Source organism: Drosophila biarmipes, chromosome 2R, assembly GCF_025231255.1.
Source record: "Drosophila biarmipes strain raj3 chromosome 2R, RU_DBia_V1.1, whole genome shotgun sequence".
Taxonomy (NCBI): Eukaryota; Metazoa; Arthropoda; class Insecta; order Diptera; family Drosophilidae; genus Drosophila; species Drosophila biarmipes.
This window is the reverse complement of record NC_066615.1, coordinates 11,693,412-11,720,309: the sequence shown is the minus strand read 5'-3', so window position 1 is coordinate 11,720,309 and position 26,898 is coordinate 11,693,412. Positions and strand designations below refer to the sequence as shown.

General features: G+C 38.7%; 14 protein-coding genes and 1 pseudogene across 14 annotated transcripts; 11 read left to right on the top strand and 4 right to left on the bottom strand.

Annotated features, from left to right (window-relative positions):
• Positions 1–660: 660 nt before the first annotated feature.
• LOC108029970 (bomanin Bicipital 1) lies at positions 661–1,275 on the bottom strand. Its single transcript, XM_017102476.2, has 2 exons — positions 1,058–1,275; positions 661–995 (listed from the first exon to the last, which is right to left on the bottom strand). The coding sequence occupies exons 1-2, from the start codon at positions 1,113–1,115 to the stop codon at positions 685–687; spliced, it is 369 nt and encodes a 122-aa protein (XP_016957965.1). The 5' UTR covers positions 1,116–1,275; the 3' UTR covers positions 661–684.
• Positions 1,276–2,051: 776 nt separating this feature from the next.
• LOC108029871 (bomanin Short 2) lies at positions 2,052–2,492 on the top strand. Its single transcript, XM_017102361.3, has 2 exons — positions 2,052–2,215; positions 2,278–2,492. Exons 1-2 carry the CDS (start codon positions 2,158–2,160, stop codon positions 2,352–2,354), a joined length of 135 nt encoding a protein of 44 aa, XP_016957850.2. The 5' UTR covers positions 2,052–2,157; the 3' UTR covers positions 2,355–2,492.
• A 157-nt stretch (positions 2,493–2,649) lies between these two features.
• LOC108029973 (bomanin Short 2) lies at positions 2,650–3,069 on the top strand. The gene is made up of 2 exons (XM_017102480.3): positions 2,650–2,812; positions 2,883–3,069. Exons 1-2 carry the CDS (start codon positions 2,755–2,757, stop codon positions 2,960–2,962), a joined length of 138 nt encoding a protein of 45 aa, XP_016957969.1. The 5' UTR covers positions 2,650–2,754; the 3' UTR covers positions 2,963–3,069.
• Positions 3,070–3,350: 281 nt separating this feature from the next.
• On the bottom strand, positions 3,351–4,018 carry LOC108029957 (bomanin Bicipital 1). The gene is made up of 2 exons (XM_017102460.2): positions 3,877–4,018; positions 3,351–3,821 (listed from the first exon to the last, which is right to left on the bottom strand). Exons 1-2 carry the CDS (start codon positions 3,932–3,934, stop codon positions 3,409–3,411), a joined length of 471 nt encoding a protein of 156 aa, XP_016957949.1. The 5' UTR covers positions 3,935–4,018; the 3' UTR covers positions 3,351–3,408.
• Positions 4,019–5,157: 1,139 nt separating this feature from the next.
• Positions 5,158–5,596, top strand: LOC108029961 (bomanin Short 2). The gene is made up of 2 exons (XM_017102463.3): positions 5,158–5,322; positions 5,386–5,596. The coding sequence occupies exons 1-2, from the start codon at positions 5,265–5,267 to the stop codon at positions 5,463–5,465; spliced, it is 138 nt and encodes a 45-aa protein (XP_016957952.1). The 5' UTR covers positions 5,158–5,264; the 3' UTR covers positions 5,466–5,596.
• Positions 5,597–7,111: 1,515 nt separating this feature from the next.
• LOC108030456 (bomanin Short 3) lies at positions 7,112–7,541 on the top strand. The gene is made up of 2 exons (XM_017103349.3): positions 7,112–7,269; positions 7,345–7,541. The coding sequence occupies exons 1-2, from the start codon at positions 7,215–7,217 to the stop codon at positions 7,410–7,412; spliced, it is 123 nt and encodes a 40-aa protein (XP_016958838.1). The 5' UTR covers positions 7,112–7,214; the 3' UTR covers positions 7,413–7,541.
• Positions 7,542–8,334: 793 nt separating this feature from the next.
• Positions 8,335–8,715, top strand: LOC108030455 (bomanin-836). The gene is made up of 2 exons (XM_017103348.3): positions 8,335–8,423; positions 8,483–8,715. The coding sequence occupies exons 1-2, from the start codon at positions 8,360–8,362 to the stop codon at positions 8,647–8,649; spliced, it is 231 nt and encodes a 76-aa protein (XP_016958837.1). The 5' UTR covers positions 8,335–8,359; the 3' UTR covers positions 8,650–8,715.
• A 1,170-nt stretch (positions 8,716–9,885) lies between these two features.
• Positions 9,886–10,196, top strand: LOC108030457 (bomanin-065). The gene is made up of 2 exons (XM_017103350.1): positions 9,886–9,997; positions 10,060–10,196. The coding sequence occupies exons 1-2, from the start codon at positions 9,946–9,948 to the stop codon at positions 10,128–10,130; spliced, it is 123 nt and encodes a 40-aa protein (XP_016958839.1). The 5' UTR covers positions 9,886–9,945; the 3' UTR covers positions 10,131–10,196.
• A 330-nt stretch (positions 10,197–10,526) lies between these two features.
• LOC108030454 (bomanin Short 3-like) lies at positions 10,527–10,884 on the bottom strand. Its single transcript, XM_017103347.2, has 2 exons — positions 10,729–10,884; positions 10,527–10,663 (listed from the first exon to the last, which is right to left on the bottom strand). The coding sequence occupies exons 1-2, from the start codon at positions 10,778–10,780 to the stop codon at positions 10,593–10,595; spliced, it is 123 nt and encodes a 40-aa protein (XP_016958836.1). The 5' UTR covers positions 10,781–10,884; the 3' UTR covers positions 10,527–10,592.
• Positions 10,885–14,838: 3,954 nt separating this feature from the next.
• Positions 14,839–16,135, top strand: LOC127011015 (uncharacterized). Its single transcript, XM_050887757.1, has 2 exons — positions 14,839–15,254; positions 15,313–16,135. The coding sequence occupies exon 2, from the start codon at positions 15,389–15,391 to the stop codon at positions 15,755–15,757; it is 369 nt and encodes a 122-aa protein (XP_050743714.1). The 5' UTR covers positions 14,839–15,254; positions 15,313–15,388; the 3' UTR covers positions 15,758–16,135.
• A 713-nt stretch (positions 16,136–16,848) lies between these two features.
• Positions 16,849–19,153, top strand: LOC108030450 (chitinase-like protein Idgf5). Its single transcript, XM_017103342.3, has 3 exons — positions 16,849–17,026; positions 17,094–17,654; positions 18,133–19,153. Exons 1-3 carry the CDS (start codon positions 16,900–16,902, stop codon positions 18,774–18,776), a joined length of 1,332 nt encoding a protein of 443 aa, XP_016958831.1. The 5' UTR covers positions 16,849–16,899; the 3' UTR covers positions 18,777–19,153.
• A 1,911-nt stretch (positions 19,154–21,064) lies between these two features.
• LOC108029936 (glutathione S-transferase 1) lies at positions 21,065–21,956 on the bottom strand. The gene has a single exon (XM_017102431.3). It carries the CDS (start codon positions 21,894–21,896, stop codon positions 21,174–21,176), a length of 723 nt encoding a protein of 240 aa, XP_016957920.2. The 5' UTR covers positions 21,897–21,956; the 3' UTR covers positions 21,065–21,173.
• Positions 21,957–22,809: 853 nt separating this feature from the next.
• Positions 22,810–23,659, top strand: LOC108029894 (glutathione S-transferase 1-like; annotated as a pseudogene).
• An 849-nt stretch (positions 23,660–24,508) lies between these two features.
• Positions 24,509–25,386, top strand: LOC108029929 (glutathione S-transferase 1). The gene has a single exon (XM_017102423.3). It carries the CDS (start codon positions 24,522–24,524, stop codon positions 25,191–25,193), a length of 672 nt encoding a protein of 223 aa, XP_016957912.1. The 5' UTR covers positions 24,509–24,521; the 3' UTR covers positions 25,194–25,386.
• Positions 25,387–25,732: 346 nt separating this feature from the next.
• Positions 25,733–26,747, top strand: LOC108029930 (glutathione S-transferase 1). The gene has a single exon (XM_017102424.3). It carries the CDS (start codon positions 25,772–25,774, stop codon positions 26,435–26,437), a length of 666 nt encoding a protein of 221 aa, XP_016957913.1. The 5' UTR covers positions 25,733–25,771; the 3' UTR covers positions 26,438–26,747.
• The last annotated feature ends 151 nt before the right edge of the window (positions 26,748–26,898 follow it).

Genomic DNA, 26,898 nt, shown 5'->3' with positions numbered 1-26,898 from the left:
CATATTGTTTTGTCTGAACTCTAGATATCCTATATAATACTGTACATATATGAAATCATTACTCCTTGGGTCCAAATAAATAAATAAATTTAACGAAAATGTATAACATTAAATATAATCTAGTACCACAATGTTCAGGAGCTGTTAAGGAAAATACTTGACATGTTAAATTTGCAAGAAGGGCTCGAGTTTATTTCCTATTTTATTATAGGCAAAATAGTATTAATATTTAAAAATTACACATTTATTAAACATTTTTACTGTGAGAAAATATTATCTCTCATAGCTTGATATCATAAAACATGTACCTATTATTTTGTCCATCAGATTTCACAGATAGCTCTAAAGCCCCAGCCGAAAGGGTAAACATTCTGAAAGACTTTCTTTTATGTAAATCATTTCATTGTCATATTAATTACACGAGTGCAAAAAATCATTCTTTTAGGTGCATTCTGCGTATATTTACGTAAAGACGTTCTAGAACGCCTTTTTTTTGGATGGCATTCCAAATTTCTGACTGGGAGACAAATGCGTTTGTAATCCTTCCCTTCTGTTTTAATCGACTGAGCAAAGTACCCTTTGAAGTAACCCTTTTTGTTGAATAATGGCCAGCTATTAAGGAGCCGTCAATAATCCCACGGAGTGTATAAATGCAAGGTGTTATTTTCTACTCTTTATTGTTGTTTAATCCCCGCCCCCACTGATGCTGCAGCCGACGCAATCCTTGTTGTGCAGGTAAGTGCCGCCTGGCACGCGTCCACTGAAGCCATCGGGATACTGGGTGCCACCTCCTCCTCCTCCTGGGGCGAGTGCCGGACCAGCTCCTGGGCGCCGGACAAGACCGTCCAGAGCTCCTGGATAAGCGTCCGCGGAATTTATATAGACATTTCCCTGGCCCGGCCTGCCCGTCCTGTAGGTTTTGCCACCGACCACCACGTTCTCCGCCACCGGCGGACTACAATCCCGGCACGCTCCGCCGATAATCACATTTCCGGCTGCGGAGTAATGGAATAATAAGGGAAACGTGCGGCTGAAAGGGGGACCATCTGATTCCTACCTGTGGCCTGGGAAACCAGGACTGCGGCAACTGCAAGGGCCAGAATCAGACACTTCATTCTCGTGCTGGGTGCAAGACGAATCTGCTCGAGACACTTGAAAGCAGAAAGCTTTTAAGCGTTCTCCCCTGCTTTGTTATAGAAACCAGATAGCAGCAGACGCACAACCATATAGAGGTGGGATGGAGCGGGACTCGCCCCAGAAACCAGTTCAATTGACAGATAATTCTCGGCAAGGGGTTTTCCAGAAGCTTTATTTTGATTTCAGTTAGCTAGAAATGTGTAACCAAGTGTTCATAAAAACCAGATGCTTGCTTTGACTTTTAAATTGACTCTTTATTTTAAATTTTATAAAAAATTTGTTTTCGAAAACATTATTTGGTAAACAAACGTTGGTAATAGGAACTATTTTCGTCTTTATTTTGGAATGTATAAAATAACGTAACGAATGTATAAATTAAAATAGAAAAATCACAAAAGTATAACTTTTAGATAGCAAAATACTTTCTTATTGTGTTGGATTATCAATTGCTTTATCCCTTTCCCATTTCTACATTACGATAATTTAATTTATAATATAAGCTTTTACAATAGAATCTGAGAAATTAAATAGACTTAAAAAGATCGATAGCAGTCCATTTCAATTCATTTAGTTCTAAAGTATATATGGGAGATAAATTTGTAGTGCCATAATTCATTGTTCCTTAAATTAGGGTCAGTGGACTTTAATCAAAGATATTTGTTTTTACTTTTTTTGCAACAGATTTTGTAGCTCGCTTGGAATTACCCATTTTCCGATTTTAAATGAGTCTTATCAAGCTTATAATACCAATCAATCTTATTACTTGTTTGCGAAAGAATCAGCATGCAGTGAAATTCCCTCCAGCACCTTCAATCTCGGGGTCTGTTGATTCCATTTGGGTGTTTTCCCATGTCGTCGCTTATCAGGGGGCCAACGAGCGTCCAATGCACTAGAGTAGCTCTACGACCCGACGACCAGCTATAAAAGATCAGGTCTACTGGGCCGAGAGCACCAGTTACAGCTAATCTATTGCTCAGTGCAAATAGCATCCAAAACCGGAACCACCAATCCAGAATCAATATGAAGTTCTTCTCAGTCGTCACCGTCTTTGTGCTCGGTCTGCTGGCCCTTGCCAACGGTAAGTTAAACCTATAATATTACAAAATCCGAACAATTAACCAACGAATGTCCCATTCTTAGCTGTTCCCCTGTCGCCCGATCCTGGCAATGTGATCATCAACGGCGACTGCAAATACTGCAATGTCCGCGGTGGCTAAAGGAGAATCCAATCCTAAGGATATGCAAATGGACAAACTTACCTCAAGCCCGAAACAAAATATTTATAATACCGCTTAAAGCTAAAATGCAACCTAGAATTAATAAAAGTGCCAAGAAAATAAATACAACTAAGTAGACTCCTTTCTCCTCACTAAAAAATACTGTGTCAAATTTTACTTTTGGACCGATATTATGATGTTTCAAATGCCTTTACTGTGTAATCTGTTGACTACCTTATTGACGGGGGTTATCAGAGGCCTCCAACCTGCCATGCACTCGAGTCTATACTCAGTCAGAGTCTCGGCTATATAAGCTCAGATCCCGTAGGTCGAGAGCATCAGTCGGAGTTAGTCTATTGCCTACAGCACTTTTCTTATAAAGCAAGAATCTAGAATCAATATGAAATTCTTCACAGTCGCCACTGCCTTTGTTGTCGGTTTGTTGGCTCTGGCCAATGGTGAGTTGAACATATATATTACGTAACTAATCAGTTAAATTAAAATAAAATACTAATTACCTTTCCTCAGCTGTCCCCCTGTCGCCCGATCCTGGAAATGTTATCATCAACGGCGACTGCGTGAACTGCAATGTCCACGGTGGAAAATAGAAAACAATTTTGTTCCCGGGATAGTAAACTTACCTTTAACCAAAGACAATATTAATACTAACGCTGTGTAATGAAAATAAATATAAAAAACAACGTCAACAAAAAAAGGGCTTTACTTTCTTAATACTAAAACAACAATTAATAGAGGAATCCACAAAAAAATACATATTAATCCTGTTATTTTAGTGACCTACCTCATAGGATAAGCGATCTCAGTAGTGAACTTTCAGTAAAGATTATTTGCAGATAGTATAATTAGTGAGAATTATGAGAAAAGTTATATAACTTAGGGAAGGGTATGGTGTTGCTGAATAGAAAACAGCTACTTGGGTAAACTTTGTATGGCTACAGATTCACACCCAAAGATTTTAAATTACAAAATTGGAAGTACATTATTTTTACTTTTAATTTTTTTTTATTGATTTTGAAAGTAATGTTCTGTATTATTAGCCGCGAATATTACATCCGACGCAATCGCTGTTGCGCACTAAGGTTCCGCCGGGATAGCCACGTGAATCGATGGTGGTGACGCCACCTCCTGACCAGCCACCTCCTCCGCCTGCTCCTCTTCCACCGGATCCACCCAGATCGATGTACTGACCGCCCCACTGGCGCTTCGAGCGCCTGCCTATATACTGAGATCCTCCAGCTGTTTGATGCAGCGACCAGCCGCCGGCAAGGTCGTCATCACCCTCCTCCGATGAAGTTGGTCTGCGGGGCGAGGGGGATTTGGATTTGGGTTTGGCAGTGGCCCTGCCGCCATTCGCGATGCCCTTGGATGAAGGTTTGTGGGTGGTAGTGGTGGTGGTCTGTCCGTGGGAACAGTTAACACACTCCCCCTTGATGGTGACCTTTCCGGCTGTGAATGGCAAGAGATTAGTATTCCGGGTAAACTTTTCAGCTGCAAGACCGACCTTGGGCGTAGGCCAACGTCGCCAGGAACAATAGCGCCAATAGCGTCAGGCACTTCATTATGCGGATCTCTAACCTGATCGATCACCGGCGCCCTCTTTTATACCCGTCCCGATTATCTCAGATCTGTAATCAATATATACTGTATGCGGGTGCATATAAAACCGCTCAAGGCTGGTATTAAATACAGCTAAGGCATGAGGTGCTTCTTTATTTTAAAACAAAGCCGAACTATTGGCGAACACGAATCGATGCCTTCAACGATTCAGATTAGCAATTTGTAATGATTTTTTGAGTGCAACTTTTTTAAACCAACACTCATGTTTATGGCAATTGTTGTAATCAAGCAAAGATTCTATTTTTACAACATTTACAAGTCGATCGTAGTTATAGAATAGATTTCTTTGACAAATAAATACCTATCTATGAATAAAAGCTACGTAATACCTATAAATAAATTACACTTACAAAACTAATCCATTTTTAATGATTCATGCATATTTTATTTAATCTTGCTTATGCTAGCGAATTTCAGGGGTCAATAACCTTTTTAAATTACAAAGAAATCATTTAACCTTTCTCTTCTCTCTCTAGCGGTTTGTTCATTAATATAATTACCAAAACTGGTAAACAGTTTAAGAAGTTAGTATAATTAAGAGCACACAAACAAAAATTGTATTTTGTTTTGATAAAGTATACCAAAAAAGAAAACATTTATTAATAATTTTATTCTTGTTGTGTAGACAATTCTACGTTATGTTATGTTTTTAAAATATATAGCACCTTTTAATTTAGAATTTAAAACACGTGTTGTTTTTAATTAAATGGACATTAACAGGTTTAAATTAGTTGATACAACATTTTCTACACCTAAACAAATGCATACACTGACTGTAAGACCCGTTGTTTGATTTAATTTGTGCAAGTCTTTTATGCAAATATTAAAAAAAAAGAAACAAAATAAAAAAACCAATTGTATTTGTAGGCAAAAATATATGCTTCAGGGCTCTTAACTACTCAACTACCGCCTGCAATTTCAACCCACCTAGAACTCTAACTATTTTCTTGTGAATTTCGCTGAAATAAAAGCTACTTACTGGTTCACATAATACACTCTTTGCCTTCTCGTAAACCCTGGACTGGAATTTCCAGATTGAAATACGCAAAAACAAAATACTATTGAGCGGTTAACTTTCTGTGTTTTCCCAAACGTCTCCGATTTGTTGGGGGTTATCAGAAGCCTGCGGACTGCCCATTACACTTGCGTCGTTCTACGATCCGAAGCTGCGCTATATAAGATCTGGTCCCGAAAGCGCAGAGCATCAGTTGAACTCAATCAATTGCACAGCGCATTAGCATCCAAAACCGGAACCACCAATCCAGAATCAATATGAAGTTCTTCTCAGTCGTCACCGTCCTTGTGCTCGGTCTGCTGGCCCTGGCCAACGGTGAGTTGAACCTACAAGCTTCCAAGAGCTGATAATTTTATTAACTAACCATCTTTCCCTCAGCTGTTCCCCTGTCGCCCGATCCTGGCAATGTGGTCATCAACGGCGACTGCAAATACTGCAATGTCCACGGTGGCAAGTAGGACCAACGAAATGCCGCAACTTACCTTCAACCCCACACTCAATATTTTTAACACCACTTTGTACTAAAATGAAACCTATAATTTAGAGCAACAATGACTTAAATAAAAAAAAAACAAAACAAAGAAATAAATAGTTGTGTGTTCGGTTTTAGCATTTCTGACAGCATACAAAAATAAATAGAATATTACTTACTAAGCTCATAGGTAAGCTGAAAACTTATACTGCCCAGGAAGATTATGATACACCGATTAACAAAGTTGGTGTCCATGAAATATACGAAATACAAAACGAAAAAAAATATACAAGATAAGTTTAACCTATGTATAACTGACTGGAAAGGGTCCTATCCTTAAATTAAATTGTCAAATAGAGAAAATGTATGGGTAAACATATTGAAGTTTGAATACGGGTTATTTTACGTCAAAGGTGATACAAAATAGGAGATAGGATAGCCAAATATAACAACTAATGATACCGCGGTACAAATTTAAAAGCATAAACAAATGTATAAAACTATCGGAAATACAAATATTACCAATGTTTCTGACCCAAATTTTCGTGTCACGTTTGACATCGAATGACCCATATTTCAACTTTTGCCGGTAGGGAATATAATGTATAAATAATATAATATATATAATAATATAAAAAAATTATATTAAAATCAAATTGAATCCCATATGTTTGAATATCTTTCAATTATGTTGTAGTGCACGGCAAATAAAAAGGAATCATTATTTGTCAGACTTTAAGTTTATGATTTTATGCCTTGATGTCATTTAAATATTTTATTTCAAAGATGCATTTACTCCAAGAACAGCATGTTACGTAGTAATGTTTCCCTTGTGTAGATTAGGGTGGTTCACACTTATTGCAATTTTTGTGACGTCTCCAATAACCAGCATTTACGTAAATCATTAAAGAAAATATAGTTCATTTTACTTTTTTGTTTTTCCTTTTCATTTACACTTACTTGTTTAAGGTCATTGAATAAAGCACCTCAAAACCGATATACTTATTTATAATTGGCATTTAAGTATAGGAAAGTTTAGGAAAAGTAGCTTTCTATTTTTTTGGCCACCCTAGTGTACATAGGTTATGAAAAGACTATTTAAATTGCCCAGTAAGCCTGCGTAGCTAAGTGGAGAATAATTTATAGATAAAATATGTGAGGTTCGATTCCACGTATTTTGTTGTTGAATAGTATATCTTGGGTCTCTGCCCCTAGAGATATAAGACTCTTCCCACCTACCTAAGCCACCCCTTCTGGCACCTTCTCGCAATTCTTGCTAATAAAGCCGGTGTTAATTCAAGCGTTTATTGTTTCGACGGAATTGAACGTGTAAAACGGGTCTTGATACTTGGAAAAACATCGCAGGGCGCCAAGTCAAATGGAATCAGGTTTGCCATCCGAGCACCGCACGTGAATGGAGTCGCTTTGCCCCTCCAATCTCGCATCCCGGGGCTATCGGTCCGCACTTGTTTACGCTCAATTTCATTGAGAACGTCGCACATTTGAGCTTGGGGAAATTCTGGTCTGGAGGGGGCTGACTCTGGGAGAATCCCAATCTCTGGCCGACTTTTCCCAGCGCCGCCGCAGCCACCTCGCAGCAGATAAGACAGATCGGTCTAGCCAGGAGCTCGGTGGTAGTGCCTATATAAGCCGTTGGGCTCTTACCACTCGGCATCAGTTGTCGGCTGCAAATCCCCTCGAGTCAACCTCAAAAACCAACCACAAAACCAAGAAAATGAAATTCCTGTCGCTTGCCTTTGTCTTGGGTCTGCTGGCTGCTGTGGCCAATGGTGAGTAAATTGAACGAACTGTCTGCGAACTGCATAAGTTATTTAATTATTATCACAACTATTTTCCGTCCTTAGCCACTCCCCTGAATCCTGGCAATGTCATCATCAACGGCGACTGTCGGGTCTGCAATGTGAGGGCCTGAGGGCAGCAGAAATGGAGCAAAAACAACCAAGCCAATTGGAGTTCACACAGCCAAATATTTTTAAGTCCTACAAAAATGTGAAAATATATTAAAAACAAATCCATACATTAAAAAAAAATATTGAAAGTACTTTAATTTTTTTTATTGTGACTGTTACCAGTTAAAAACAGCAAGTGGAATTCAAGTTTAAAACGCAAGCTATCAACAAATTTCAATATATATATATATCTATATATCTATAGATATTCAAAAAAATGGGAAAAAATATTTTTTTATTATTATCGTAATATGAAATTTTATTAAAAAGTAATAGTTTTAATAAATATTGATAAAAGCTAATACGGTACTATTGTATACAATTTGAATTGGAAAACAATTGTTTATATAAGCACTGGGGCTTTTCTACCATGATTATAATTATTATTGTACATTTGTTTGTGTACGTAACCAATAAATATAGGTTTCTTGTACAAAGTTTTTTCTAAATATAGGTATATTAAATATGAAATAATTCAAATACAAGGCAAAAATGTAGACAATGCATTAAATATCAATTAATAAGGGGTTTATCAGTTACTTATTTTGAGGTATTACTGTAATCCGCCATTTATCATGAACAATACTATCAGTGGCGCAGGCAGAAACAGTTGAAGAGGGGTTTAAATTTATCTGTTAATAAATTCTTTAAAAAATAAATTTGATTTTATTGTTTTAAGGCTCTTCTTTTATTTTGACTTACGAATTTTAAACTCATTTTATTTTTTGTAAATAAAAGAAATACAATAGAGAAATACAATTTCTCCTTAATAAAGGTCGTCAGTAGGGTAAAACCCCAAAACCCCCCGTAACCCTTGTCTACGCCCCTGAATAATATGTACTGAGCCCATATAAAAAGCAGAGCACTCCCGTTTTCTGAATCAGATTCATTCGTAATCCCCAGGAGAAACATGAAACCCCTTCAAGTCGCCGGAACTTTGATGCTGCTTTTTTGCTTGCTGGCTGCAGTTAACGGTAATTGTTACATCAATTAAGTTTATATATATTTTTAGCTAGCAAATTTTCAATTGCAGCCACACCAGGCAAGGTGTATATTAATGGGAAGTGCATTGACTGCAACAAGCCCGATAACGATGATGGTATAATAATGCCCCCTGACCATAATGCGGCTGGTTCTATATCCTACACTCTCACATCTGGAGCGGTGTTTTTGGGAATTATTTTCCATTTATTCAGATAAATGGCTGTTTTATTATTATGTAAAAAAATAAAGATTTACTAAAGCTTGAATAAATGTTTGAGATAACTTAGTCGTATTTTATTCTCAGAACATAAGAAGTTAATAAAAAATATGGTGGTTGACACTGAAGTATTAAACTATAAATTTAAATATTTTTATTGATTGCATATCTTTTTTGTTCTAATAAACCGATACAACGGACAAGTAAATAAAAATTAAACCATACAGATTAAATTATGGAAATATTTATGTTAATGCCTTTTTAGCAAACTGTTTACATCAAATTTAACACCAAGTGCGTGTTAATAGTAGTTTTGAAATATAAATAATGAAGAAAACAAAATAAATGTATTACATTTAAATAAAACCTTTGTTTTAGTGCTTTACTTTAGGAAAATTTGCGGTTAATCTTTGTACCCTTGCAGAGGGTATAATAATTTCAGTCAGAAGTTTGCATCGCAGTGAAGGAGACGTTTCCGACCCCATAAAGTATATATATTCTTGATCAGCGTCACAAGACGAGTCGAGCTAGCCATGTCCGTCTGTTCGTCTGTCCGTCCGTCTGTCCGTCTGTCCGTCCGTCTGTCCGTCCGTTTCTACGCAAACTAGTCTCTCAGTTTTAAAGCTATCGGGCTGCAACTTACCCAAAAGTTTTCTTTCTATTGCAGGTAGTATAAAAGTCGGAACCAGCCGGATCGGACAACCATATCTTATAGCTCCCATAGCAACTATCGGGCAAAAAATTAAAAAAAAATTATATCTTTGGTGTTTTTAACATATACCTTTCTAAGCTTGGATTTAACATTTTTAAATTAGTTCTGAATTTCGAATTAAATTTTATTAAAATCGGACGACTATATCAAATAGCTGTCATAGGAACGATCGGATATTGGAAATAATATGAAACAAATTATAGCTTTGGGGCTCTTTGACATATTATCTTATAATATTGGGAATAAACATTTTTATATTTTTAAAAATTTCGAATTCAGTTTAATAAAATTATTGATTATTTTTTATAAATGCAAGCTTCGGCTTGCCGAAGCTAACTTCATTTCTTGTTTATTTTTATGACTGGTTGATTTCGTTATCGCCAGCTTTGGTTTTGCATTTTTTTTTTTTTAAGTCGGGCTATCAGTGGGAAAAAGTTCATTTCTGGGGCATTTCCAGCAAATTCAATATTTTGCATGTAAGCGGGAAATACCTAAGCTTTTGTTTTATTTTACGAGTTATTAAGTATAAAAGAAAACCAAGGAATGTAATTCCATCAGTTTAGTTCATGGCATTGCTAACAAAATGAAATTAATTTCCCTGTTGATTTCACTCGGTCTATTGGCCATAACGATGGGTGCGTAAAACTTAGATCCTTATATCCTAAAATCCTCATTAAAAAATATTTTATTTTTACAGCCTCACCGCTGGTTCCGGGTAACGTTATTATCAATGGAGATTGCCGAAACTGTAATGTGCACGGAGGCTGATCTGGAGCTAAAACCCTAAAGGTTATGTAACTCACACTTATAGAAAATACATTTTCTGCAGATAAACTGGTGGTCTTATTCGTTTTCTTGATAATGATGTAGAGCGTAAACATTATAAGTAACTTTCCTGAAACTTTTCCTAGAGCGAAAGGGTAAAATGTATTTTTACAGCTGGCTTAAGGTCAGAAGAACATTTTTTAAATTTGTTTGTAGTACTTGTATTGCCATCATCTTAAATAACAAAATATTTTACACACATTTACACTTAAACAAATTTGTTTTTAAGTGAAGAGCATTATTCCTCCTACAATGCAGTACACATATTGTGATTATCTGTATGCAGAAAATTACGCTGTAAAACTTAAGATAGCCACACCAATTAAAGAAATTTAGGTATGAGTTTCTGTGAACTTATTTTATTTCATTTTGTCACAAAGAAAAAATGCGCCTGAGATCCATGCATTAATCGCCGCGAACATTGCAAACCCTGCAGTCGCCGTTGATGATCACATTGCCGGGATTAAGGGGAGTGGCTAGTCGAAAAACAAAGGTTCAATTATTAATTAGTACAGATAGTATAGTACATCCTTGCACTTACCACTGGCCAGAGCCAGAAGGCCCAAAAGAAATGCGACCGAGAGCAGCTTCATGTTGTGAGTGATTGCAACGACTAACTTGCCAATCGCTTCGAACAGGTCTCTTTTATAGCCCCGCCAAGTCGGACTGATTAGCAAATTGCGCACTTTTTCAATTAATGCTTGGCATTTGGCAAGGAATATATAAAAATGCGTCATAACTTGATTTTAACAGCAGCCTATCCCGTTTTTTATATCTCTCAAAAGATCTTTGTCTTAGATTTGCCTGTCACTCTACAATAAATACATTCAAACAGCAATCGATTCCAAAGATTTTTCCCATTTTAGCATGGTTTGATTACAAAATATATACACGGATTCGTTAGTAAAATATTTAAAGCCAACTGAAAACTAATAAAATTTCCCGAAGGTTAAACCAAAAACTGAACTTATATGTATAAACAACTATTTTAAATGTATAAATTTGTTAGATTTAGTTGAAATGTTTTTACACGTTTTTTTCTTAGAAATGTTTGTGGGAAAAGCTTTTTAAAACATTAGTGATGTTGCTATAATTTAACTTGTTCAATGTTTTTGATGGGAATTCGTGTGTCTTTTAACCCGCAAAAGGTAAATGAACGTGTTTGTGGTCGCATTAACTTTCCCCGCAAAAGCTGTTGTAGGTGTCTCTGTTTGATTCAGTTTATAAGCAGGTCTGCCATGCATAGGTGCACTGAGAACAATTTTTTCCTAAGTAATGGTGGGATAATATTACAATAAAAAATGTTTTTATAATGTTAAGTTCTTGTTATATATTATTATTTAACAAACAACGCTTTTTTTTAAAGTGTGAATTAAGCTTAAAGTATTTTAAATGTTTTAATAAAAGAATACTTACAGTATTAAAGTATAAAATATTAACATACAAAATTAGATTTTATATGTTATAATGTTATTATTTTTAAATATTAATAAATTGTAAGCTAGGAATACTCACAGTTAAATTGTAATAAGAACTTCTTCGATACATATATAATTCTAAAACAACATAATACGACACTTTAAGATTTTTTAATTAATTGCTTTTTTTATGTTTTAATTGCAACTTTTTTGCACAGTGTATGTGTTTTCGCACATGGCTGGCAATTAAGCCAATGAAGCATTAAAAACCACCAGCCAAGCTCCATGCAAAATGGGTTTTTTGGGTGATTCGGGGGCTCGAGGCGATTGTCAGCTTTTTCGGGGCTGTTGGATGGTTGCGAGGACGAGAAGGCCGAAAGCGAGTGGGGTGGAGAAAGGGTTTAACTCCGACATCCAGCTTCCACTCACATCGGATTAGTGCCGCGTGTGCTAAATGCTGTTGTTGTTTTTTACACATTTGTCAAGGTAGATGGCATCACGGATAAATGAACTTCAGCCAGATGAACGTACATTCACGTTATACGTGGAATCGGGCCCCTGGATGGACGTGTGCGTTAACAATTTAATTACGCTGCGGGCAGCAACAGCTGCCACAAGGCCCTCGAAAAAGTTAATCATCCAGACGAGAGGGTATTCGGGAATTCAAGACAACCAGCAGTTGGCTTTGTGGCACGATTAAAGGGTTATCAGGAAGCCGAATGTTTCAATTCAAGGACTCGAGCGACGTTAAGAGCGTATAGGGCGTCCAAAAAAATCAGGGGTTAACAAAACTATAAGTAAATATTTTACATTAATAGGTGCCACCTATAGATATAAAAATTGTATTAACTATTAAAATGGAATAGGATTGGATAACATAAAGTGTTTTTTTAAGACTGATTTAATTTATTATTAAAAATTACAGCCAAATATAGATGAGAACATTTTTGAAATACGGTAGCTCAACCCTTAAAACTACTAGGAATTATGAAAAACAATGTATTTTAGGAATATTGATTTTAGTTATACATAAACTTTAAGCATAAGCATTAAATATTATAACCTATTATTATTAACAGCTTGCAAACAATAAATGATAAATTTAACAAAATAAAAGATTATTTATTTTCATATTAACGTTCATATACTTAGTATTGCAAAAGACATGCGGTCGTTGGACATTCTTTAATTTATTTTAAATCCATTTACTTTTTATTCTGTGCACTCATGTTTATGGGTAATTTCAACTATTTTCCTATCGCATTAAATATAATGGCTCTGTGGCAGCTGCTCTTCTATTAGTTTACTGTCAACCTTGAACGAAAGGGGTGCGCTAGTAGAGCAGTGGTGTAGTTAAAACTTTATTTCGATGGACGGAAAGGGGCCTTAACAAACAATGTACTTTTAGGAATACTAATGAAGAAGGAAAGCAATCACTTCCAATCATGTTCAAGTTCTTTTTATATAACTCTTAAGCGTGTTACACCAAATACTATTCCTTTTTAAACAGAAAGAGATACCCCGTATACATTAAAACAATCTAAATTTATATGAATTCCTAATTCAATAAAAAGCTAATTTAAAATGTGCAAGTTTTAATTATTGTTTATTAAAATTAGTAATATCTCTTTTAGGAAGCTCTTTGAGTGGAAAAGGGCTGGTGTGGTTAGTAAAATAGAAAGCAGCTTTCACGAACATGTGTGCATTCTGTTAGTTGATTGCCTAAGCGTTCGTGCTTGCGGTTACATTCTGTTGATTCCTGTTGGCTTCTCCCCACCGCCTGCGTCCTTTATTGTCCTTTTTCGTTCAGTGGTTAGTTTTATAGCTCTTACCATTTGGTTTTATGATGCAACCAACTGCGCCCTTATGCATAAACTTGAAAATTCATTTTGTGCTTTTTGCCAGGCGGCTGACCCATTTTTCTGTTCATAGTTGGGGTGAGAAAATTGTCAAGGGTGGAAAACACAGTTTGGTTGTTACAATGTTTGCAGCTCTGTTTTCCGTTCGTATTGATTGGTCAGCAAACAAAACATTAATTTAGCTCTGCGAATTTATATCTAAAGTTAATATAATTTCAAAATCATATGATTTCTTTTCAGATAATTTTAATTTTGTTTGATTTTTGTATCTACTACTATTTTTGAATTAAATATTTGATATTATAATTTAAAATTAAACAAGAAAGGGAGTTAACTTCGGCAAGCCGAAGTTTGTATACCCTTGCAGTTATAAAAAATAATCAATAATTTTATTAAATTGAGTTCGAAATTCTTAAAAATATAAAAATGTATACTCCCAATATTATAAGATAATAAGTCAAAAAGCCCCAATGCTATAATTTGTTTCCTATTGTTTCCCACCAACTATCCGATCGTGCCTATGACAGCTATATGATATAGTCGTCAGACTTTAATAAAATTTAATTCGAAATTCAAAACTAATTACAAAATGTTATATTCAAATTTATAAGGTTATATGTTAAAAAACACAAAGGATATAATTTTTATTTCATGTTTTCCTACTAATTTTCGGATCCAAGCTTAGAAAGTTACATATATGTTAAGAAACACGAAAGATATAATTTTTTTTTAATTTTTTCCACGATAGTTCCTATGGGAGCTATAAGATATAGTTTGCGTAGAAACGGACGGACAGAAGGACATGGCTAGATCGACTCGTCTTGTGACGCTGATCAAGAATATATATACTTTATGCGGTCGGAAACGTCTCCTTTACTGCGTTGCAAACTTCTGACTGAAATAATTATACCCTCTGCAAGGGTATAAAAAACTTGACATTTTTTGGAAAAATGGCCACAAGCAGAGATAAATGTGACTTTCTTATGTGAGATGAACAGTTTCTTAAAAATAGAAAGACATTTGGTTCTTGAATCAAGTTGCACTGGCGGTGTTTACATTTTTTATCTTAGTAGTCCATAACTATTAAAAAGTTGTAAAATAAACTAGGTTTAATTTTCCTATCCTACCATTTCGTACTCAGTTTGGGGAAATTGATACAAAAATTGTACTTCTGCGGATTTTAAGAACAAATGTTCTCAATTCTAGATACCAAAATGAACTTCCATGGTTTTAATGAACGAATGTTTTTAATTCAAGCGCAATGTACTTTAATGTTTATTTCTGTGCAGTTCTGTTAAATTTTACGATTATATTTAACTACTGTGTGAATGTTTCTTTTTTCATAACGCAAAACTTTGTTTTTATTAAGTTCCTTAGCATAGGATGCCTAACACAAAGCTTTGAATAAGAAAGCCAATTGTCAAACGATTTAACATTTACACATATACAATTATGAATGGAATTCTTTCGGTACCACCCCCAAAAAGTTTTCAAAGCCAAAACCGTAACTGACCAGAGAACCCGAACCCGGAAAGCTGACCCTGAATAGGTAAATTGGTGCTGAGTGCGGGGCTTCGGATTGGCATTGAAGTCGTGGAAGTGACACTTTGATAACCCCAGCAACAACCCGAACCACCCACTTTTTGCTTTGATAGTCACTAATGGGTGTGTGTGTGTGCGCGCGGTGGGTGTTTCCTTGTCAACTTGTGGAAATTTGGGATAATGGAAAATATATGAACAGCTCAAGGGACAAGTCGGTCGAAATAGAATTTTAAATCTGTAATTTAAAGGTATTTTTATACTGAAAGGGTTACACATGGTCAAACAACTCTAACAATTATATTAAAGGAAAGGTTAATCCATCCTTCAGAAGGACAACATCGAAAGCAACTCTTCCCGCACCTATCAAATCAACGAGAAGCGCATGCGCAAATACCTAAGGTCCTTTAACCTGGCAGAGGACAAAATCGCAGAAGGTTTCAACGGTTTTTTTGCCTTCTGGCGAGAAGCAGCAGACAAGACGAACCATATGTACTGCAACATTTCGAGTTACTGGAATATTGCCTTGAACCAGGACGAAAATGAAATATTTAGACACAACTTTAGAAAGTTGGACGAGGTGGTTGCCCGGCACCCCGAGGCGGCGGCCAACTACCTGGCCATGCAACTGCTCTACTCCTTCGACGCCCATCTGAAGGACACCCAGTTCCAAAGAGATTATTGCATCTCTACGATGCGGACTTCCATGTGGTTCCTGTTCAAAAAATTCTATGTTACAGGAGTACTTTACTGAGGAGAAAAGGTCAGACGTGTCTCGAGTTGCGGAGGAAGTGAGGAGCAGTATGCGCCAGTTACTTGGGAAAGTGGATTGGTTGGACTTGGATTTTCGACAGAAGGCCTTGCAGGTGGAGTCCTCCATTCAGATTAAGTTCGATTCACCACAGGGCACTCTACTAACCGATCGCCTACTCCAAGAGATGCTTCGCCTGGAAATAGTTGACAATAGTTGCGCTGCCACCAATATGAATTTGATGCGCCACAAAACTGAGATAAATCGATTTAGCACTCGCCACTCAATGGATCAACATAGCGAAATTGAGTTCCAAAAGCATCTGTATACGCTAGACCCAAATACAAAATCAAAATTAAACAAAATTGTAATAACAAAATGTAAGACTAAAATTAAACTTAAAATTGAATCTTTTTTAATCCTAATAAAGTGTTTTACTCTGTTTATAATTGTATTTCTTTTTAAATTAATATAAATTTGCAAATAATTTCTGTTAGAGCTGCAGGAGGAGGTTATATTATAATAATCATTACACATTTAATTTCTATTTACCCTAAAACAAAATCTTTACTAATGTGGGCGCCAGACAGGAATTAGCCATGTGGGCATGGCACCTGATGTTACAAAAGGCCCAAGAAGAAATAATTCTTGCTTTAAGAATATTAAAATCTTAATTTTCTGAAGAGAAAAACTTTAAGTAATGAATGAATGATTGAGCTTATCAATTAATTTATCAATTTTAATATATTTTTCTTAGGTTTCGAACTTGTTTTGTTCTGCGTATTAAATAATGATCCTGAATCAAGTCCATATTAAAATAATTTGGGTTTTAAGAATGATTTATTCTTGATTCGAGAACGCGTTCGTTCTTGGGTTCATCCCTTAAGTAGTATCCAATGTTCTCCTTGAGCCTGATACAATTGACCATCAATTTGGGATGCGTTTTTTTCTGAGTGTACAATTTGATATTGTTTGCTCTGAAAATTTCTTGGATTTCTCACCATTGTAGAATATAAACTGAAAATCAGAGCACTAATCACAATGAGTGCTTATCAGCACTGCTCTGACTGTGGCTCATCAAAACAATCCGCAGTCCCAGGTCACTTGTTAATCTAACTTAAAGCAGCTCGGTGGAACGAAACCTGATGTCAGACCCCAAAAATCCATATATTGGATTACTGCTCTGCAGTTTCCTGGCAATATTACAGTGCATATCCGCTGAGGTGGGAAAACTGGTCTGTTTCTACGATGCCAAAAGTTTTGTGCGTGAAGGTGAGTTGTGTTACATTCTAATCCATATGGGCCAAGAAGATCAGGGGTTATCTATTGACGTACTCAGGCCCCGCCCAAATGTCGCTGACTGAACTCGAGCCCGCCCTTCAGTTTTGCAACTTTTTGGTCTACGGCTATGCGGGCATCGATGCTGAGACTTATAAGATTAGGAGTTTGGATCCTTCGTTGACAAATGACCACCAGCATTATCGACACGTCACCGCTCTGCGTCGGAAGTATCCCCATGTCAGGTTCCTGCTCTCGGTGGGCGGAGATGGCGATTTGGACAGCGAGGGCGTGGCGGATACGGGCAAGTACCTCAGATTACTGGAACAGCCGGAGCGCAGGAGAAGCTTCCAGGCGAGCGTGATAGCGGAGCTCAACAGCAACGGCTTCGATGGACTCGATCTCGCCTGGCAGTTCCCCAAGAACAAACCCAAGCCTCAGCAGGGTGTGCTTAAGAGGGTTTGGGGCTCTGTTCGTGGCTGGTTCAGTTCCCAATCGGTGGATGAGAAGTCCCAGGAGCATCGGGAGCAGTTCACCGCCCTCCTGGGAGAGCTGCAGTCGGATTTGCGACGCAGTGGACAACTCCTGACCGTCACCATGCTGCCCCATGTGTCGGCAGAACGTGAGTTAATCAAAAACCGTCATCCCATTCTAGTTTTAGTTCGAGAACGTTATATTCTGTTGTTACTTTATTCGTTCCTTGTGAGTCATTCACATTCTAAATTATAAAAAAATAATATAAAATAAATAATACTCCGACACTTATGCATAGTTTCAAAGCTCTCTTAACAGATTTTGTTTAATAATATAATAGTTATTATAAAAAAAGCTTAGTAATATTTACTATCATCATCACTTTAAAGTATACTACTTTACTTTTCAAAAATCAAGATAATCAAAAGAATTGGCACGACACTTCTTAATTATCCTAAGACGAATCTGTAAAATGTTTTTAGCCCTTTCGATGAGTATGTCGAGTAGGAAGTCAAGTATGTTTTTTTTTAAATATACATTAAACTCATTGAAAATATAAATATAAGTTTTTTGTTTAAAGTAGTTGAGATACAAAGGCTAAAAACAAACATACTCCTTTTCCCCAGTCTTCATTGATGTTCCCGCGGTTCTTGGCCACGTGGACTTCGTCAACCTGGGCACCTATGACTTCCAGACCCCGGAACGAGATCCCAAGGTGGCAGATCTGCCCGCTCCGCTGTATTCCATGTACGATCGGGATCCCAGCCACAATGTGCAGTACCAGGTGCAGTATTGGCTGAACCAAACGTCCGAAATCAGTGCCCACAAGCTGCACGTGGGAGTTACCAGCTATGGCCGAGCTTGGAATATGACCCGAAAATCTGGAATCACGGGCTATCCACCGATTCCGGCGGCAAACGGTGCTGCTCCTGCGGGTAGGCAAACGGTTACTCCCGGGCTACTGAGTTGGCCGGAGACGTGCGACCTGCTCCAACAGCAGCCGCCGGATCGGGAGGTGCCCCATCTGCGCAAGGTGGGTGATCCCACCAAGCGCTTCGGGATCTACGCCTATCGGGCGGCCGATGACCAGGGGGAGAACGGCCTGTGGGTGGGCTACGAGGATCCCACAACGGCGGCCATCAAGGCTGGTTTTGTCCAAGCCCAAGGATTGGGCGGAGTAGCCTTTCACGACCTGTCCCTGGATGATTTTCGGGGTCAGTGTGCCGGCGAAAAATTCCCCATTCTACGTAGCATCAAATATAAGTTATAGAAGTACTGATAAAATGTAAAAAGTACTCTGTTGACCGAATGCCGACCCTAATGCCCACATATAACATCTATTTAAAATTTTAATTAAAAAAAAAAAATCAATTAATGGATTTTTCGAACCCTCCCCTTACTAGAAAGATAAGGAAATGATAATGTGGGAGGAAAAACAAAACAAATCGTTGAAATAATGTTGTCTTTATAATTTATACCGATGAATTTCAAAGTCAGAGCAGTTTTTAAGTAAAGGATTGCTAACTTAAATTTGTATTTACTTTATTAAAACCAAATGTAATTATCAACTTTTCAAATTCGGGTATTTTTTTAAAGAAACCCATTTAATTTTTCTTAATTTTAACAAAAATAAATTTTTTAATTTGATATATTTTGATTTAGTTTCAGCAATCTCTAGATCCACAAATATAAGATATGAGCTATCATTTTCTACTGTAACAATTTGACAGCTTTCTTGTGTTATGTTATTCATTGCTCGAAAAAATATTAATTTTTCACAGAGTTTTTTTGACAAAAAGTTGTAGGCGGGGCAGGAAATAAACTGGCAAAGTCGAGGGCTGGAAAAGCGGAAAAGGAAAAAGTAAAAGCGTCCCGCCACGAAGGCAAGTGAAGTGCCAGGCGAAGCGTAAGGCAAGGCAAACTTCTCAAATGCCACTGGCTCGGTGGGTGGGATGTGGGGTGCTCAGGGCACAAGGACGTGGGGCGGCAACTGGGGGTGGCTGGGTGACTGGGTGACAGGGTGGCCCAAAGTAAAAGTTGAAATTAAACCAATTAGTTTGCCTGCCACCGCTCTCGACGCCGTCGCCGCTGCAATGAGGCGCATAAAACCTGGCGACGCACGGTGAGTCCCTGAGATGCCCACAAAGTCACGAGTTCTGAATACGCGCTTCTCTATTTCTCTGGTTCCTAACTATGGTTCTGATATTGAAATATATTAAAATGAAATAAGCCGTATTTAAAATCATTTCTCATATAGTTTCATTTTTTGAAAATCGAAGTACGCAGATGGAACTACTTTGAATGTTTCAAGGATTGGAAAACAGTTTTTCATTGGGGTATTATATTGGGTGGGCATTACTTTAAAAGGGAAGTGTTGATTTGTTTTTAAATAAAAATATATTTTATTTGGCACATACTTGTTACTCAGTTTGCCTGGCCTTTTGAATAACATAAGCTTTCGGCTTAAATCAAGTATTTACAAAAAATGAAAATAATTTGTATTTTATTGAACTAAAATTGTAATAAAAAGGATAGTATATATTTTTTGATTTAAGCCCGCTTATTCGTGATTGCGTGACTGAAGTTTGGCTCACGACAGCATCTCCTACAGGACACTTGCGGGGATGAAAGCGGACTACACCCAGCAGGTATTTAGACTTGGGCTCCCTTTTAAGAGTATTTTAAACGACGACGCGGTCCTTTCGGGGACTCCCCAGCAGAAGGGCGGGGAGCTCGAAGCCCGAGCGTAGATAAGAGGCAAATTTGGAAGTGGCGAGGAGCCAGGGAGGTGGGGATTTGGGGAGTTGGACGGCTAGCTGCTTGGGCGAATGGCGCCGTCATAAATTAATTATGATTTAACAACTTTAGCATGCACGACACGGCAGGAAAACTTTGCGCTTTTCATTCCCTCGCCTTCTTCTATTTTGTGTCGCTTTGTGGAGGGGCAAATTTTATAATTTTAATGAGCGCAAAAAAGTTGTAAACTTTTGGCTGCGTTGCCATTGGAAATGCACTCCACGCTCCTGGAATGAACTTTATGAAGGGAAAGGCTCATAGATGAAAACAAACACCTTCGCCCAAAAGTGACGGCGTTGTCTTAGCCCTCTACACAATGGAAGCATTTCTTTCTGAAATAAACTTGCAGTATCCGAGATCTCAGCGTTCCTACGGTCGGACAGCTAGATGCTGTCATAGATGAAGATTGCCTAATTTCCGTCACTGATGAACTATTTATTACAGCCTAGCAATTGTCATCGATAAATACATCATAGCTGCTGTCATTGATGAAATAATAATGACAGTTTAGGTGTAGTCATCGATGTATTATTTATGACAGTCCATCTGTCAATCGATGAACTATCAATGAAAGCCTAGCTGCTGTCATCGATGGACTATCGATAACAGCCTACTTGCTATAAACGATAAATATATTATAACTATAAGTGGATTTATACAAACAAGCAAAGTGCCATCAACAGTAATTAAATAATAAAATTAAAAATATTGAATATAATCCCCATAAATTATCAAAATAAAATTCTAAATTGTTTGCAAAAATTAGCGAGCTTTTTAAATCTTTAATGCGCGACTGAAGAAGGCCTCTTACATATGTATAACTTTACTTTGAGGCATTTCTCGCTTAAAAATGGCGAAAAAGGATCTGCGTTTACTGTTTTCCAGTTCCACTCTTGATGTCCTCGAAGGCCTTTTGCCACAGTTTGTCGAACTGCTTGGGAAGCTTGGCGCGTATCTTATCGGCCAGCGAGCGGGCTCCTCTTAGGTTGTCCTCCTCGTAGAAGGGCAGCGAGGAAAGGCGAGCCAGCCAGGCGGATAGCTTGGGGTATTTGGTGCCTTCCACGGGGCAGTAGCTCAGATGCAGGGTGCTCACAGTGGCCACAATGCTGAAGTCGGCGATGGTCAGTTGAGGTCCGGCCACATAGGGATTATCCGCCAGAAATTGCTCCAACAGAGCGTAGGCATCGCGCAACTCAGCCAATCGGTCCTTGGGCACCTCGGTGGCATTCTCCTTGAAAAGAGCCCTCTGCAGCTGCTTGAAAATGCCGTGGAAGAGGACCCCGGTCTCGAAATGCAGCCGCTGATCCACGACGGCCCGCTGCAGCGGGTCCTTGGGATACAGCTCGTCCGACTGGGCGTACTTGTTCACCAGATACCCGATGATGGCATGCGAGTCCCAAATGCACGACTCACCATCCTCCAGCATGGGCACCGTGTGCTGCGGGTTCTTGCGCAACATTTCCGGCTTTAGATGATCGCCGGCCTGCATGTCCAGTGGACGGAACTCGTGCTCCAGCTGGAGGGCACGAAGAGTCAGCAGAACGGCCCGGACCGGCGGACTGGACTCCGTGCCATATAGAATCGGGTTGACCATCTTGGTTACCTCACTTTTATTCCTACTAGCTGGTTGAATTGAGATTCGTCGCAAACAGGGGGCCATCCACAACTGACTCAAGGCAGACAAACTGATTCTAAACTCTACCCTCGATAAGATTAGATACTAAACTTAGTGTCTTTGTAATTATCACAAAGACGTCATAATGCTGCAAGTTTAAGTTTGGCTGATTGTTTATTAATGCCGAGATAAGTCGGTTCCGTATCTACAAGTGTGTCAATATTTGGCCAACTTCCACATGATTTTTGTGATCATGGGTGGAGAAACAAGGGGGCTGTTAAAAAAATGTTCCTATTTCTCTAGTTATATTAACCATTATACCATAACCATAATAGCTTGGAAATAAATAAAAATGCTAATGTAAATATACGTCGTTTTGTTTCCCAAGGGTTTTTTACTAATTAATTATACATTTTTAAACTAGCTTTGAATGTTGTATTCCTAAGTTTCTCTTACGCTTTTCAGAACTTTAAGCTTGGTTAAGAAATCTGGAATTACCAAAGTAGATGGATATTCTACATGCAATCTACATGATTCCATATGTAAATTAGATAGTTCTCTATTTGTATAAATATCATCTTACAAATAAGTAAAAGTTATACAGCTTTTGAATATTAAGAGAATTCATTATTTGAGAATTTAAAGCACCATTAAGCTAGCTTAATATGGATTGGGATCTTTAAAACAATGAACCTTTAGTCCTCCATCATGAATTTCGCCATAGAAAATAATAAACGAAGGTTGCACGCAATCCACGCAATTCCCGATGAAATAAATAATATACAAGTTCATCTAAACATTGTTTCTGTAGAAACAAACAAACTCCCTGGCCCAAGCTTTTATCTACACATGCGGCGAAAAGCTCTCGGGAAAAAGGTATATAGTACCTAGGGAGAAGATCAGTCGTAATAGAGGCTCTGCTAGATAAAGAACACAATATGTCGAGCTCGGGAATCGTTCTGTACGGAGTGGACCTCAGTCCCTGTGTGAGGGCCGTCAAACTGACCCTCAAGGCCCTGAACTTGGACTACGAATACAAGGTGGTGAACCTCCAGGCGGGCGAGCATCTTCAGGAGGATTTCCTGAAGAAGAACCCCCAGCACACGGTGCCGGTGCTCGATGACAACGGAACCATCCTTTGGGACTCCCACGCCATCGCCGCCTACCTGGTGGACAAGTACGGCAAGTCGGACGAGCTGTAACCCAAGGATCTGGCCAAGCGGGCGGTCATCAATCAGCGTCTGTTCTTCGACGCCAGCGTAATCTTCGCCAGCTTGGGCAGCGTGAGTGGTCCCTTCTGGGTGAACGGCATCACTGTGGTGCCCCAGGAGAAGCTGGACACCATTCACAGGGGCCTGAAGCTGCTGGAGACCTTCCTCGAGAGCACTCCTTACCTGGCCGGCGATACGCTGACCCTCGCCGACCTGAGCGCTGGACCCACTGTCTCAGCCCTGCCCGCTGCAGTGGACATCGATCCTGCGGTCTATCCCAAGGTCACCGCCTGGCTGGACCGTCTTAACCAGATCCCCTACTTCAAGGAGATCAACGAGGCTGCGGCTCAGGGATACGTCAGCTTTCTGCGCAGCCAGTGGACCAAACTGGGCGACAAATGAGTCAGGCACAGATGCTGAATGTAAAATATTACAACAAGCATATATTTATATTACATTCATTATCACCTTGCATCTTCTAATGTGAAACATTAACTTTTGAATCAATAAAACAATTACTAAAAGAAAGTATATATATTGACTATTACTAAATTGCTATATGTTCTTAACTGAGCAGAAGGGTGTATTGTATTTCCTTACAGGTCCTTCTTAGAAGGGTCTTATATAAATACGCACTGAACAAATATTATTTTCTAAAGAAGTATAAGATATCAGTGCCGATAAAATACCGATAAAATACTACACGTTGAAGCTTCATCGTGGGGGTCATTGAGGTACCCCAGGAGAAACTGGACAGTGTTATCAGAGGTTTAGCAAGTGGACCAAGTTGGGCAATCAGTTAGCTCCATAAATAAATAAAAAAATAAACAATTAAAGAAAGTAATTCAAAGTGTTAAGTGATCAAGGCTACCCCAGGAGAAACTGGACAGTGTTATCAGAGGTTTAGCAAGTGGACCAAGTTGGGCAATCAGTTAGCTCCATAAATAAATAAAAAATAAACAATTAAAGAGAGTAATTCAAAGTGTTAAGTGATCAAGGCTATCCATTCTTATCCGTCATGCATTTGCATGACACACCGGAAATACATAATATATGGTCCCTCACATTCGAAAGCAGTGATAACACCTAATTGATTACACTGTAAAAATATAAGGCATGACTTGCATTTATTTGTAATTGAACAACATTTTGAAGTAACTGTAATCTCGCTTTCAAGGAATGTGCACAGTCAATGTTTCTCCTGATAAACTTAATAAAACTGCAATTAATGGTGAGAAAAATGGTTTAACCTTAGAAACAAACAAACTGAGTCAGAGCTTTTATCTTTACACGTCGAACAGCGAGGCAGTTGGGAAAAGCTTTTTTCCAAGCGGTATAAAAAGTATGTGGGGAGGTATCGGAGAAATAGTAGCATTATTGGTTAGACCTCATCATGTCGAGCTCGGGAATCGTACTCTATGGAACGGACCTAAGTCCCTGTGTGAGGGCTGTCCGCCTGACCCTCAAGGCCCTGAGCTTGGACTACGAGTTCAAGGAGGTGGACCTTCAGAAGGGGGAGCATCTGAGCGAGGACTACCTGAAGAAGAACCCCCAGCACACGGTGCCGGTGCTGGATGACAATGGCACCATCCTCTGGGACTCCCACGCCATCGCCGCCTACCTGGTGGACAAGTACGGGAAGTCGGACGAGCTGTACCCCAAGGACCTGGTCAAGCGGGCGATCGTCAACCAGCGCCTCTTCTTCGAGGCCAGCGTGACCTATCCAGGACTGGCCAACATAGTCGCTCCCTTCTGGGTCAGTGGTGTGACTGAGGTGCCCCAGGAGAAGCTGGACACGGTTCACCGGGGTCTGAAGCTGCTGGAGAGCTTCTTGGCCAGCGCCCCGTATCTGGTGGGTGATTCCCTGACCCTGGCCGACCTGGTCAGTGGACCCACAGTGAGCGCCCTTCGGGCCGCCGTCGACATTGAACCTACGGAGTATCCCAAGGTCTGCGCTTGGCTGGATCGACTCAACCAGATACCCTTCTATAAGGAAATCAACGAGGGTCCTGTTCAGGGCTACGTCGCCTTCCTGCGCAGCCAGTGGACCAAGCTGGGTGCCTAAACAGTAATCCACCAAAGAAAAAGCCAGTACCAAACATAAAAATCATCACATTTGTCTTCAAACAATCCTAGTCTTTTATAAAAAATATTAATAATTTACATTTTATTAAATTCTAGTTGTTTTATTAAAAAAAAATTATATTTTTTAATTATTGGCATTTCACATACAAAATTTATAAAATTCGTCGTATTTATGGATTTTTTAATTTGTTCCCTCAAACAGCTTGTATTGAAGAAATCTACCAAAGTAAATACCAAACTGTTAAATTATGTAATTAGATACGTGTGCGCCTAGATGTAGGCAATACATTTTCTTCGACTGCTCCCTTAAGCTGGGTAACAGGTATCTGATAGTCGAGGCACTCGACTATAGCGTTCTTTCTTGTTTTTATTCCTTAATCTTAATACTTATCGTATACCAGTTTATTTCGTCAGTGTACGACTACAACAGAGCATTGAAGAGAGAAATGGGCTTGGCTCAGCGCAACCAAGTGCTTCTTTATTTAAATTCATTTAGACATATGCATGTTCGTTATTATGGGGTTTCAGTGGAACTTGAGTCTTCGTTGTGGTCGCATCATGTCGGGTGTTTTAGTTTTGTATGGCACGGATATAAGTCCGCCAGTCCGGGCTTGTAAACTGACTTTGAGAGCCCTAAACTTGGACTACGAATACAGGGAAATGGATCTTCTAGCCGGAGAGCAGTTCGACGAAAAGTTCCTTGAAAAGAACCCTCAGCACACGGTGCCGCTGCTCGACGATAACGGATCCCTCATCTGGGACTCACATGCCATTGTTTGCTACCTGGTGGACAAGTACGCCAAATCGGATGATCTGTATCCCAGGGATCTGGTGAGGCGGGCTCAAGTCGATCAGCGTTTGTTCTTTGATGCGAGTATCTTGTTCATGTCCCTGCGGAATGTTAGTATTCCCTATTTTGTTCACCAAGTAAACCTGGTGCCCAAGGAGAAGGTAGATAACATCAAAGACGCCTACGGACTTCTGGAGACCTTTTTGGGAGATAATCCCTACCTAAATGGGTCCACTCCAACACTGTCAGATTTCTGTTGTGGAGCTACTGCCTCTTCGCTGGCCGCTGTTCTCGAACTGGATCAGGAAAAGTATCCCAAGGTGGCTGCTTGGCTCAATCGCCTATCCGAGCTACCCCACTATGAGGAGGATAACGCCAACGGCTTGCTAAATTATATAGACCTTCTTAAGCCCTACCTAAAACTAGAGGAATAATTGTTTACAACTTATTTTTATATGAACAAATAGAAGATAATATTTAAAAATCATATTCTTTCGCAAACGTATTCCAGTTCCCTTAAACCCCTGATCTTATGTATTTTATATAAGGTATTCCACCATCTTTAAAAACTCTTTACGGTAGAACTTGTAAATCTCTTTAAGCGGGTTTGAAATATATCGAAATGACTTGATGCTAGAAAAAGAGAGAAAACAAACAATAGTTCAGTAGATATTTCTGACTTTGTATAAATGGTATGTTCTTCTGCTAAAAAATAAATAATGCTGATTTTAAGTATCTCAAAAATGCTGCCTCATTACTTTAGGATGTGTCATTCGATAATCCATAAATTACCCTATAGGGGACCCTGTTATTATTAGAAATACTTACATGATGACCAAAAAAGCAAAAGCTCTCTTACGTCAAGAGAGCGTTGTGAAATATGCTTTCCAAATAT

Bases quoted from the DNA above. Each gene is read 5' to 3' on its own strand.
- LOC108030455 (XM_017103348.3), top strand. From the start codon at position 8,360: ATGAAACCCCTTCAAGTCGCCGGAACTTTGATGCTGCTTTTTTGCTTG. The intron at 8,424-8,482 runs GTAATTGTTACA...TTTCAATTGCAG, and splicing joins CTTGCTGGCTGCAGTTAACG to CCACACCAGGCAAGGTGTAT.
- LOC108030450 (XM_017103342.3), top strand. From the start codon at position 16,900: ATGTCAGACCCCAAAAATCCATATATTGGATTACTGCTCTGCAGTTTC. The intron at 17,027-17,093 runs GTGAGTTGTGTT...TGACGTACTCAG, and splicing joins CAAAAGTTTTGTGCGTGAAG to GCCCCGCCCAAATGTCGCTG. The intron at 17,655-18,132 runs GTGAGTTAATCA...CCTTTTCCCCAG, and splicing joins GCCCCATGTGTCGGCAGAAC to TCTTCATTGATGTTCCCGCG.
- LOC108029970 (XM_017102476.2), bottom strand. From the start codon at position 1,115: ATGAAGTGTCTGATTCTGGCCCTTGCAGTTGCCGCAGTCCTGGTTTCC. The intron at 996-1,057 runs GTAGGAATCAGA...ATTACTCCGCAG, and splicing joins CCTGGTTTCCCAGGCCACAG to CCGGAAATGTGATTATCGGC.
- LOC108030456 (XM_017103349.3), top strand. From the start codon at position 7,215: ATGAAATTCCTGTCGCTTGCCTTTGTCTTGGGTCTGCTGGCTGCTGTG. The intron at 7,270-7,344 runs GTGAGTAAATTG...TTCCGTCCTTAG, and splicing joins GCTGGCTGCTGTGGCCAATG to CCACTCCCCTGAATCCTGGC.
- LOC108029930 (XM_017102424.3), top strand. From the start codon at position 25,772: ATGTCGGGTGTTTTAGTTTTGTATGGCACGGATATAAGTCCGCCAGTC.
- LOC108030454 (XM_017103347.2), bottom strand. From the start codon at position 10,780: ATGAAGCTGCTCTCGGTCGCATTTCTTTTGGGCCTTCTGGCTCTGGCC. The intron at 10,664-10,728 runs GTAAGTGCAAGG...TTTTTCGACTAG, and splicing joins CCTTCTGGCTCTGGCCAGTG to CCACTCCCCTTAATCCCGGC.
- LOC127011015 (XM_050887757.1), top strand. From the start codon at position 15,389: ATGCGCAAATACCTAAGGTCCTTTAACCTGGCAGAGGACAAAATCGCA.
- LOC108029961 (XM_017102463.3), top strand. From the start codon at position 5,265: ATGAAGTTCTTCTCAGTCGTCACCGTCCTTGTGCTCGGTCTGCTGGCC. The intron at 5,323-5,385 runs GTGAGTTGAACC...TCTTTCCCTCAG, and splicing joins TCTGCTGGCCCTGGCCAACG to CTGTTCCCCTGTCGCCCGAT.
- LOC108029957 (XM_017102460.2), bottom strand. From the start codon at position 3,934: ATGAAGTGCCTGACGCTATTGGCGCTATTGTTCCTGGCGACGTTGGCC. The intron at 3,822-3,876 runs GTCGGTCTTGCA...TGCCATTCACAG, and splicing joins GACGTTGGCCTACGCCCAAG to CCGGAAAGGTCACCATCAAG.
- LOC108029929 (XM_017102423.3), top strand. From the start codon at position 24,522: ATGTCGAGCTCGGGAATCGTACTCTATGGAACGGACCTAAGTCCCTGT.
- LOC108029871 (XM_017102361.3), top strand. From the start codon at position 2,158: ATGAAGTTCTTCTCAGTCGTCACCGTCTTTGTGCTCGGTCTGCTGGCC. The intron at 2,216-2,277 runs GTAAGTTAAACC...TCCCATTCTTAG, and splicing joins TCTGCTGGCCCTTGCCAACG to CTGTTCCCCTGTCGCCCGAT.
- LOC108030457 (XM_017103350.1), top strand. From the start codon at position 9,946: ATGAAATTAATTTCCCTGTTGATTTCACTCGGTCTATTGGCCATAACG. The intron at 9,998-10,059 runs GTGCGTAAAACT...TTATTTTTACAG, and splicing joins TCTATTGGCCATAACGATGG to CCTCACCGCTGGTTCCGGGT.
- LOC108029973 (XM_017102480.3), top strand. From the start codon at position 2,755: ATGAAATTCTTCACAGTCGCCACTGCCTTTGTTGTCGGTTTGTTGGCT. The intron at 2,813-2,882 runs GTGAGTTGAACA...ACCTTTCCTCAG, and splicing joins TTTGTTGGCTCTGGCCAATG to CTGTCCCCCTGTCGCCCGAT.
- LOC108029936 (XM_017102431.3), bottom strand. From the start codon at position 21,896: ATGGTCAACCCGATTCTATATGGCACGGAGTCCAGTCCGCCGGTCCGG.